Source organism: Gossypium arboreum, chromosome 10 (genome assembly GCF_025698485.1).
Source record: "Gossypium arboreum isolate Shixiya-1 chromosome 10, ASM2569848v2, whole genome shotgun sequence".
Classification (NCBI taxonomy): Eukaryota; Viridiplantae; Streptophyta; class Magnoliopsida; order Malvales; family Malvaceae; genus Gossypium; species Gossypium arboreum.
The window spans coordinates 21,049,744-21,059,625 of NC_069079.1; the positions used below are offsets into that span (position 1 = coordinate 21,049,744).

General features: G+C 34.2%; 2 protein-coding genes, 1 non-coding gene and 1 pseudogene across 4 annotated transcripts; 1 reads left to right on the forward strand and 3 right to left on the reverse strand.

Moving 5' to 3' along the window:
- Positions 1 to 2,636: 2,636 nt before the first annotated feature.
- Positions 2,637 to 5,587, forward strand: LOC108487800 (PHAF1 protein At3g51130-like; annotated as a pseudogene).
- Positions 5,588 to 5,886: 299 nt separating this feature from the next.
- Positions 5,887 to 5,959, reverse strand: TRNAE-CUC (transfer RNA glutamic acid (anticodon CUC)). Its single transcript has one exon. It is a non-coding gene; the product is annotated as a tRNA-Glu (tRNA).
- A 478-nt stretch (positions 5,960 to 6,437) lies between these two features.
- Positions 6,438 to 8,357, reverse strand: LOC108488797 (B-box zinc finger protein 18-like). Of its 2 annotated transcripts, none has more exons than XM_053020123.1 (4): positions 7,573 to 8,357; positions 7,249 to 7,345; positions 7,050 to 7,165; positions 6,438 to 6,946 (listed from the first exon to the last, which is right to left on the reverse strand). In XM_053020123.1, exons 1-4 carry the CDS (start codon positions 7,657 to 7,659, stop codon positions 6,728 to 6,730), a joined length of 519 nt encoding a protein of 172 aa, XP_052876083.1. In that variant the 5' UTR covers positions 7,660 to 8,357; the 3' UTR covers positions 6,438 to 6,727. The 2 variants fall into 2 exon arrangements, with proteins under 2 accessions (XP_052876083.1, XP_017648573.1); XM_017793084.2 differs by having other exon boundaries at positions 7,567 to 7,934.
- Positions 8,358 to 8,598: 241 nt separating this feature from the next.
- Positions 8,599 to 9,607, reverse strand: LOC108488446 (glyoxylase I 4-like). Its single transcript, XM_017792726.2, has 3 exons — positions 9,375 to 9,607; positions 9,180 to 9,294; positions 8,599 to 9,076 (listed from the first exon to the last, which is right to left on the reverse strand). The coding sequence occupies exons 1-3, from the start codon at positions 9,539 to 9,541 to the stop codon at positions 8,786 to 8,788; spliced, it is 573 nt and encodes a 190-aa protein (XP_017648215.1). The 5' UTR covers positions 9,542 to 9,607; the 3' UTR covers positions 8,599 to 8,785.
- Between the last annotated feature and the right edge of the window lie 275 nt (positions 9,608 to 9,882).

The window sequence follows — 9,882 nt, forward strand, 5'->3', positions numbered from 1 at the left end:
CACTTTTAAGTGTTCGTGCACAAAGCTTCATATGCAACTTACTGGTTAGAGTTTTCGACATACATATTTTTTCTAGCATCTTCCATAATGCAACGGTGGTCTTCTCCTTCATTACATCTTGTAAAATTTCATTAGAAAAATACAGATGTAACTGTGTTAACGCCTTTCGATCCTTACGCTTCTTTTTTTCCTCTGTCAATTTCGAAAGCATCTTATCTATCCTTTACAGGGCATTCTCTAAGTCCATCTGCCCAATAACTGTCTGCATCTTTATTTGCCACAATGCAAATATGGTATTGAGATCCAATAGTGAAATTTCATACTCCAAAGACGCCAGTACCATGATTGAGATGAACAACCCGAAAGCTTTGATACCAATTTGTGAAAAATATAATGTCGATAATGACAATGTATCGCAAAGAAAAAATAAAGAAAATTAAAAGACACATAGATTTTTACATGGAGACTCTTTCGGAAAAAAACCACGGGCAGAGGAGAAGATAATCCACTATGTCAAATTCGAATTAATATAAGAGGATTATACTATATCTATTTATAGGCTTGTAAAACCATATTCTAATAGAAAGAGTGTAGTAAGATTGAAACATCTTATTCTAATCAATATCAAATAGATGAAGTTTAATAAGGTTTAAAAACCTTATTCTAAAATAAAATAAAAGAAGTGTAGTTCTATTTGGATTTTGCTTATATTTTATTTTATCATTGTATTTTATTTTAATAAATATTTGGATCACTCAATTCTAACATACCTCTCCTTTCCAATTGGTTATGTCAGATATGTAGGGTCCAACACCTATTGTTTTAGAAGGTTATTGGTATTATGTATGCTTTGTTGACATGTTTAGTCAAAACACATAGGTCTATTTGTTGAAGAAAATGTCAAAGTTTGTAAGTTGTTTTATCATCTTTATGAAAAATGATTGAGGTTTCGTTTAATTGTAAAATTAAAGAGTTTCAATCTGACTAGGGTGGTGAGTTTAGATCTTTCACCAAGTTTCTTTAAGAACATGGCATTAAGCAAAACGATGTTGAGAAAAGAAAGTATCGACATATATAATTGCACCCAATATACATATGTGAGTTTTCTATTCAAAATATTGTTATTTTGTCTCCTATTGTTCAAGTAGAACTCTTATGGTTTTTCCTATATATAGGGACTCTGGGCTAGGTTAAAACATATCATCATTGAGCATAGTTATTCTACCGAAATGTAGAGAGATTTATTTCCTAAATAAATTCTATTTCGTGAGAACTTGAGTTAGGTTTCTAACTTAGAGAGAATTAAATTTTCTCACTGAAAAACTAAAAAGTTTTCATTATTTGATTGGTTCGTGTAATTAGAGTCTATTCTCTAAGCGAACGAGGGTTTGAGAATAGTGAAAAAAATCATGTAGGTTAAAAGTCAGGAAATGACTAGACCACTTAGTTGAAAACATAAGTACTAAGTTTGATAATGTTTATTTTATAAATAACACAAAAGCTTGATTTTATAAAATTTTTAAATTTCACTTACGCAACAAACTCGCTTTTCTAAACCAAAATTTTCAGACAATTGTGTAATGTCATACTTAAAAGTACAAAAGAAAATGTAAAAACAATAAAAATATTTTAAAAATTTCTAGTCATAACATGTTACAATTTCAAAGTGCTCTATCATTTTACTTTAATTAAATCTAAATTTAAAAATCAAATTGAAAAACTATTAAAATTTGAGATTAACATATCAAAGTTACCAAAATTTACCAAATTTAAGATGATATTTTATCCTAAAATTAATAACACACAAACTAAGAACGAGGTTCTAAAATGTATGTCTCAAGTAAGAGTGTGTTCTTCATTATAGTGGAAAAGTCAAAAGCAATGAAAAACATTAAACTTTCACCAAATTAATAGAAGTAGGATTAAATGCTTTTAGATTTTACATTTGAAATGAAATTATCAAAATATCTTTATTTATATCAATAAAGTCTCTTTAAAATTTTTGCACCCAATTAAACTTTTAAATTAACAAAATTAGTGAAATAGACCTTTTAACTAATCTTAATTATTAGTATTTACAGATGAAGCTGATGTGATGCAGCCACATGAGCATGCCATGTCAGAAATAAAAAAATAAATCTTCTTTTCTTTCTTTCTCGATCTCCTATTATTATTATTAATTCTTCTCCTCCTTCCCTTTTTCTTCCTCTCCTCTCTTTTTTTACTTCTTTTCCTCCCACAAACCTTATGCGCAATCATCCAGGTTCTCCATCGCCGGTCACATCCTCTCTTAGCTACTAGCTCTCTAACCCTTCCTCGCCAATCACTGTGCACCACTAAACCCCTCACTGCAAAAGAAACAACTATCGTGAAAATTTAAATTTTTTGCCTCTTTAATTTTCAAATTGTTCTCCTTAATTTAATCTGGAACGGATCTTGATTGGTTTATTAATTGCATTTTATTTTAATAAAAAATTTAGGCAATATTTTCTCTCAGATGATTATCGTCACTAAATTTCAAAAAAGTTTGCTGAAAGCTTGCAGCTGATGAGAATAATTAGAATTGATTTTTGTTTACTTGAGAAGTTGAAATTAGGAGTATAAGATTGTTTTTTTTTGTACTGTTTAATTCAGGGATGCCGATATGTGAAGCATTTGCTCAAATAGAGCAACAGCTTAACATTTGCGATGTTGTTATGTGAAGTATTATGATGAGGTTTGGCCTGTACTATTAAATGTACTGTTTCCTTAGTTTTTCGCGATTCAGTAGTTTGTTGAACTTTTCAGTACAAGGTGAATCTCTTTCACGTGGAATTCAGATATACAAAATTCTGCAGTCGGAGATGTTCGCAATGTACTACATGTATATATGTATTGGCTGGTAAAGTTGGCGTTTGGCGTCTGCTTCTCTGCTTTTATTACTATGTGGTCAGGATACATACCAACCTTCAACATTATGTTTTTGTTGCGCAGGAGCCTCTGAAGCTTGATATTCTTATAAGCTTCCGGATCATGGTTTTCATCTGGGTTTGGACTCTTCGTCTCAGGTCTTTTTTTTTTTTTCAGTTCACATACATGTTTCGTTTTAATACTTTGTTATAGTTTCCTCCACATTATCTGTTTATGGTATTTTTTTAAAATTTATTTCTTTTTTATATTTTAGATTCTCTATTAGAGACTATGCATTATCGAAATTTTCAATATCAAACGTCTTCATAAGCGTTATGCCAATTCTTTGATTGGGTAAAATTAAGCCCTAAGTTTTATTTTCCTACCATATTTCATACATGCTTAGGTGATCAACCTTGTTCCTGCATTCAGGGGACCATCCACTCCAGCTATTTTTGTAGCTGTCCACCCTCTTTTGGCCCAACCTATCCCGAAACTTATGATAAAGATATAGGTGTTAGTACCCTATTCTACCTGGTATGTACCTTGATTATTGGTTCTAACTTTGTCTCCCATTGTGCAGTGTTTTTTTTTTTTTTGTGTGTGTGTGTGTTATTTTGCAGGGTCTTTCATTTGCTTTTCCTATTCCAATTTCCAAGTCAGCATACAGGTTTCTGCCATGATAGAGAAGGTTTTTTAGATTTTAAAATTTTTTCTCCTTACATGGTCACTACTCATGCCTACTCTTAACTCTCAATAAGTTGATTTTTGCTCGTTTACTTGACAGCAGAATTGTCTTTGGAGTTTCCAGATGGTACCATTCCTGTTACTTGCTGTGTATCAATATATGATGGTTCTGCAGGTGAAAACGTTGGTGTTGGGTCCTTAATGGACAAGGCTTCTGCTCCTCCGTTACCTGCTGGCAGCCTGTACATGGAATAAGTGCATGCCAAGGTTTTGACTTCTATCTTCCTTGGTTCTGTTGTTAATACGAGTTAGTTGGTCATCTCATTTCTGCAGTTGAATGCTTCTTTACTTTTCTTCGTTTCTTTTTCGATTGTCTATTGAAATCCTGTGGTCTTTTTAGAAAAGGGATGAGTCATTTTACTCTAGGTATTTTCATTGGCCTGTTTGCTTCAGTGGGTTTTAGAGTACCACTGGTCTCTTGTTATAGAGACAAATATTTTGAATCTAACAAATTCCTATGTCCATGTTGCCAGCTTGCGGAAGAATTATTCTTCACTGATGGAGGCCAGCACATTCCTTTTGGTGCATCGCCTCAGGTAAATCTCAAATTGATTTGAAGAGATTTAACTTTATATTCTTTTCTCTCCTCTGCCGCTAACTGTTCTCTCTAGTCTCGTGGGGGGATATTACTAAGTTCATGCTATTCCCTTTCATGCAGGATGTCTGGAGTGAATTAGGGCGTCCTTGTGGAATCCACCAACATGCAGGTAGCAATGTTGCAAGGGGTTTTTATGCTCGTTATACACATTAGCTTTTACCTATGGTGTTTGTTGCATAGGATGATAAACCAAGTAGTTTGGCATGATACTTTATTTTTTTATTTGCAGTTTTTGTGGGGCGAAAAGGATTTCTCTAGCAGCTCATGCCTTAATTGTTTGCATTTTCCCTCCCTCATGGCAAATTGATTTTGTCTACACTTAGCCCAAATGGTTATTCATTCTGCTTATGATCCTTGTCCTCGGACCACTTTTTGTGCTGATTATTTCTGCTATTATTGTACTCGTGGTTTTAACATCTTATTTGATGGCCAGGTATTGAAAATAAATACTAATCCCAACACCCAAAATTAAAGACAAGGCAGCGTTGTAACATATATTAATTTCTTTCAGCTATCTATATGGTTAAGAAGGCATTTAGATATATCTTTGTACCTATTATTTCTGTTTTTTTCTAAAGTCTTTTTACTCTTAGAATTAGGATCTGTGGCCATAAATTCTTAGTCTGCTTTTGTAGTTCGCAGACTCATAATGTCAAAAAGTCTGTTCTACACACGAACTATCCTTGTCATGTTGATTCCAGTTTGCAGATAAAGTGCGGATTATATCCTATCTCCTTACACGATGTGAATTAACAATTAAAACAGAATTACGCCAAGCACTAAATGCTTTTATGTGTTCAATATTTAGTTATTTTGCTAGTATATTATAATTCAGGTATGATAGTGAGAGAGGATTGCTACTGAAGATGTTTGCTATTAACAGGTTTTGAAGAATGGCTATATCGCAGCAGTAACACACTTTTCCTGTCTTGGTGAACCATCGCTGGATATGCACAAGTTGGTGGTGCCAGGTATTGTTCGTAGATGATTGTACAGTATGTATTGATCTGTATAATTAATATATTATATTCTTTAATTCACTTTCGCTCAATTTCCTTTTCATTTAGCCATCAGGGGACTGACGGGTCAGGAATCACGAAATGCAAAATGCCATGTTTCAATGAACGAAGGTGATGTTTTCTAGTAGTAACATGTTTCGGACATGTCTGGTCGCTAAAATTGACTAATGGGCCTACTGAAAACAAGAGATAACAAGATTGAATAGTAAAAGACAGAGGTGCTGAAAGCAGCTGATGAAGAATAATAGTTTTTTTTCCTGACCAAAAAAGTATTGTTTTTTTTTTTTCAACTAAAGTCTTAAGCAAAATGTTTCTACAACCTTTGTCATCTCAATAGTGGCACCTAACAGTTTTTCCTTCCTTTTGCGAAACACAAGCGGGAATTAAAAAAGGTAAACAGCAAAAATATTTCGTTGCTGGGACTTCAACCTAGGTAAAAATCAAATTGACAAAAAATTATAAGTTATGTTGAGGGTTTTAAAAGTTACTTACCTTTGACAATGTTGATTTTAGCATCAAAATTAAATAGAGAGATCAAAATTTTAAATAAAAAAAGTACAAGGCTTACAAAATTAAAATAAATTTTAAATTTCAAATGATACAAGAACAAATAACCCAAAAACAGCAAGAATATTCCGTTGCCGGGACTTGAACCCGGGTCTCTCGGGTGAGAGCCGAGTATCCTAACCACCTAGACTACAACGGATTGTTTGATTCGTCGGCGCAGTAAAATGAATTTGTAAGATTTTTTAAGAGCCACTGTCTGCTTCCCTGAAATTTATCTTTTCATGTATGATATTGACTTCAAATGCTCCCTGGATAACACTAATTTATGCTGCAAAGTTAGTTGCTTTCTAGCTGTGGTTAATTGGTGAAGAATAGATAAAATTGCAGTATTTGTTGGGATTTTAGCTAAAGTGCTGCTGCTGATGGGTTATTCTTCTAATTGGCGTTTTGATTGTACATTCTTAAAGTTGTTTTCTCAAGCTTCCCTGCTAATTGGGTGACAAGAAAAGGCAATGGAATGTTCTTTTTAGATGGTTTAATGGGGGTATGAACGAAAGAATTCATTTTAGGTTCAAGGCTGATGGACTTCACAGTTTACTTTAACAGGGAATGTCGTGGCAAATAATGGGTAGTTGATTTTACCACCTCCAATTCACCGACATAAGTAGAATTCAAAATTTTCAGGAACAAACCTAATGAAAGAATTGTCTTACTCCATTCCGCAAGGTAGTATTACGGAAGCATTTGGCGTACAGTGTAAACTAACACAATTTTGTTACACTGATGATTGAACGTAAAGGATCTTGGTGAGCATTAACCATATGGACTTGTTTTACTGCCGTTGCAGGATCAGCAATCTTAGAATTAGTATTCGGGATCCATACAAACAACAGGAGTGTCCATTTTGGCGTCATAAACAAAACACATTAATGGCTTCCAGTGGGTAGATTATAAGATTTTTGGGGCTTCACCAATGAGGCTTCATATTCAAATCTATCATTTCAGATCCCATATTATGATGGCCATCAACTTTAGCATCCTTCTCTTCAACAGGAGAATCCTTGTGATTTTGTTGCTTCTCTCCTGCTGTTGTTTTAGTTATCTGATTTTGGCCTCTTATGGTGTCATTGGGACCCACCTGTTGTGAAGTTGGGTCCTCTACATTACCAGGTTTTTCCCCTGGAAACTGCATTAAGGAAAAAAAAAAAAAGAAAAGAAAAAAGGCAATAAAATTCCAAGAGCAACATTTTAACTCAAATTATCTTCAAAAGATATTAGAAGTGACAAACCTCAACTCTCTGCCTTAATAAAAGATATCTTCCATGGGTTCTTTTACCTCCAACATGTACAGCCATATCACATTGCAAACAAAGGGAGCTTCCATCTATCTCACAGTAAAAGAAGCCTACATACGCATTCCAATAAAACAATAGCTCTGTAATGAAAGAAGAAATAAAAGACAAAAAGACAGACACCTGAAATGCATACCAGGTGCGTTTTCACATATGTCACAGCGAGGAACATCACTTGGATTTTCCAGACCCACTCGGACATGTCGGCTGGCAAGCTTATTGCACTTGTGGACCTGCCATATCCATCAATAGTTCAAAGCAAGGCTTCAATTTTTCAGGACAATCTAGACCAATGAAACAATTCAAGTTCTAAAAAATGAAAAACAAGCCATTTGAAAAGCAAGCAACTAGGGGGAAAATCGTGTCTCCTACAAAGAACTACATGGGATCCAGTTAACAACTAAAGCACACCCCCAAAGTGCACAGTTTCATGAAGAAAAAGAAAAGGACCAACTTTTACATCACAGGCAGAGCAAAGAGCAGCCTCATCAGCCGCACAGAAGACAACAGCAGCAGCACTTTCACAAGCATCACAAAGGGTTCGCATAATTCTCTCTCACTCTCATCCTCTCCCAATCACAAAGGGTTCATATAGTGCAATAATATATACGTCCTAGAAACGAATGAAAAACAAGCTGTTTCTATAATCAAATGAAACTATAAGCAGACGTGATATTGATGATGACAAGGACTATGAGATTGGACTGGAGTAGAGAGGGGGAAAATGTGGGCATTTGAATAATCAGACAACAAAGACATGACAACTTTTGTTTTGGTTCATTTGGTATTTGCTCGCTTGATGGAATGGACGTTACAAGCTTTTCACAGTATTGGGTTTTGTGAGTTGTGCGGTTGAGAACCTTTCTTGCTTTAACCTTTGTTCACCAGTCACATATCTGCCACGGGAGTTGGGACCCAGAGTTTTTAAATTTTTTTTTTAACTATTATTGTTATTTTGGGTCTGGTTTTCTTAATTCCTTTTTGCTGCTTTTGGAAATCTAGCTAGCATCCACATAAACATCTTCTCACCTTCATTGGTTCTGTAATCTCCTCCCTTAGTGACACAACTGGCTGAAAATATCTGACACAGGTTATATATATTTCTTTAGAAGTTGTTAGCAACTTCAACTTTTTATTTGATTCAAACTATTCACTTACTGCAAGAACTAAATTTGGATTTAATAAAAAATCATCTCTTTGATAGTAAACTTTTTCACATATGATTCTTTTGGGTATATGCCACCCACAACCTAATACTTATGAAACATTTAAGAGAAAAATATATTGAAACTCCATATAAGAGGTAACAATATGTAAATGTATATAAACCAAATTATTGAAAATCCATATAAGAGGCAGACATATTCACATAATGAAAATTGTTTTATAAAAAAAATTGACATTTCACAAATAACACTGGCAGGCAACTCTCTTAGTCTTTTACAGATCATTTCTTTTATCCTTTTGGTCTATAACAGAGGCCATATTTCAAATTTAACACAATCAGAAACCTTATCTATTCTTAAAAAGTATACATATATATAATTATAAATAAATTCAGATTATAACTTCTTCATGAAATCATGGCACCAGACCATTACAAGACCTCTTAAACAAATGCAGCAAACAATGGCATCAAAAGGAAGTGAAAGTTGTTCACTCTTTTGGAAAATTTAAAATGAAATGTTCAATATATCCATGCTCAAGCTCTCCATCATCATATTTTCCATGAATCCACATTTAGTTGGTGCAGCCCTGTTGAAGCTGCTTAGCCTTGGTTTGAATGAACAAGAAGAGAGTGGAAGGATTGGGATGTTCTCACAGTTGCAGAGCTCAATCATGTATCCATCTGGGTCATGGAAGAACACCTGGTCAACCCTATTCCCTTCATCTTCAACCACTGCTGTCACATACTTCATCCCCATGTCTTCAAGCCTCCTCTTCACAAGCCCCACATCCCTACACTGTCATCACCAGCCAACAGTTTCAACACCAAACATTTTTCATAGTCAGTGATGTAAAAATTGAAGTTGCAGGCTTGCAGCCTGAGTTTTCTGAAAATTATACCTGGAATGATATGTGATTATCCTTGGGATTGATTGGCCGTGGTTCGACAATGGTGTCGAAATCATCAATGGATGGGTTCTCGATTAAGTGTATTCCAATGCCATAGTTATACAACCTGCATGAGATTCGTGGCAGATGATGATGGAGTCATTTAATGTTGCTTCATTGAAAACTAAACATGGTAAGTAAGCTTACCAAGCTCCATTGAATTTGAAAGAAGAGGGGCGTTTGATGAGAACAAAGCCCAAGATTTCTTCATAGAACCTCATAGAATCCAAAACTGATCTACACAACAATGATACATGATTCAATGAGAGCAATGGCAATGCCTCATAATTGCTTACTTCCTCAATTTCCATCATCTTTCTTATTCTTCTTCCTTTCTCACTTGTTTGCACACTTAGATTACTGCCTTGTGGTCCTTTATATAAAGTAAATTCAAGTTATTATCAGGAACTTTCCTAGCAACTGGTCTATACGTTAGAGAAATTGCCTTGAAGAAACACTAAACAGTTGTTACATTTACTATTATTGAATATTACTTTTTTATTTATTTATTTTTTATTTTTGGCCCCAAATTTAGGTTTAGATATATCAAAACAGCCAGAAAAATGTCCAAGATTAACTTGAAGATATCAAACAAGGTACAAACTTCTTACCAAAAGTTTTATTGAAATAAAAAAAAAATGTTTGTAGAGGATTC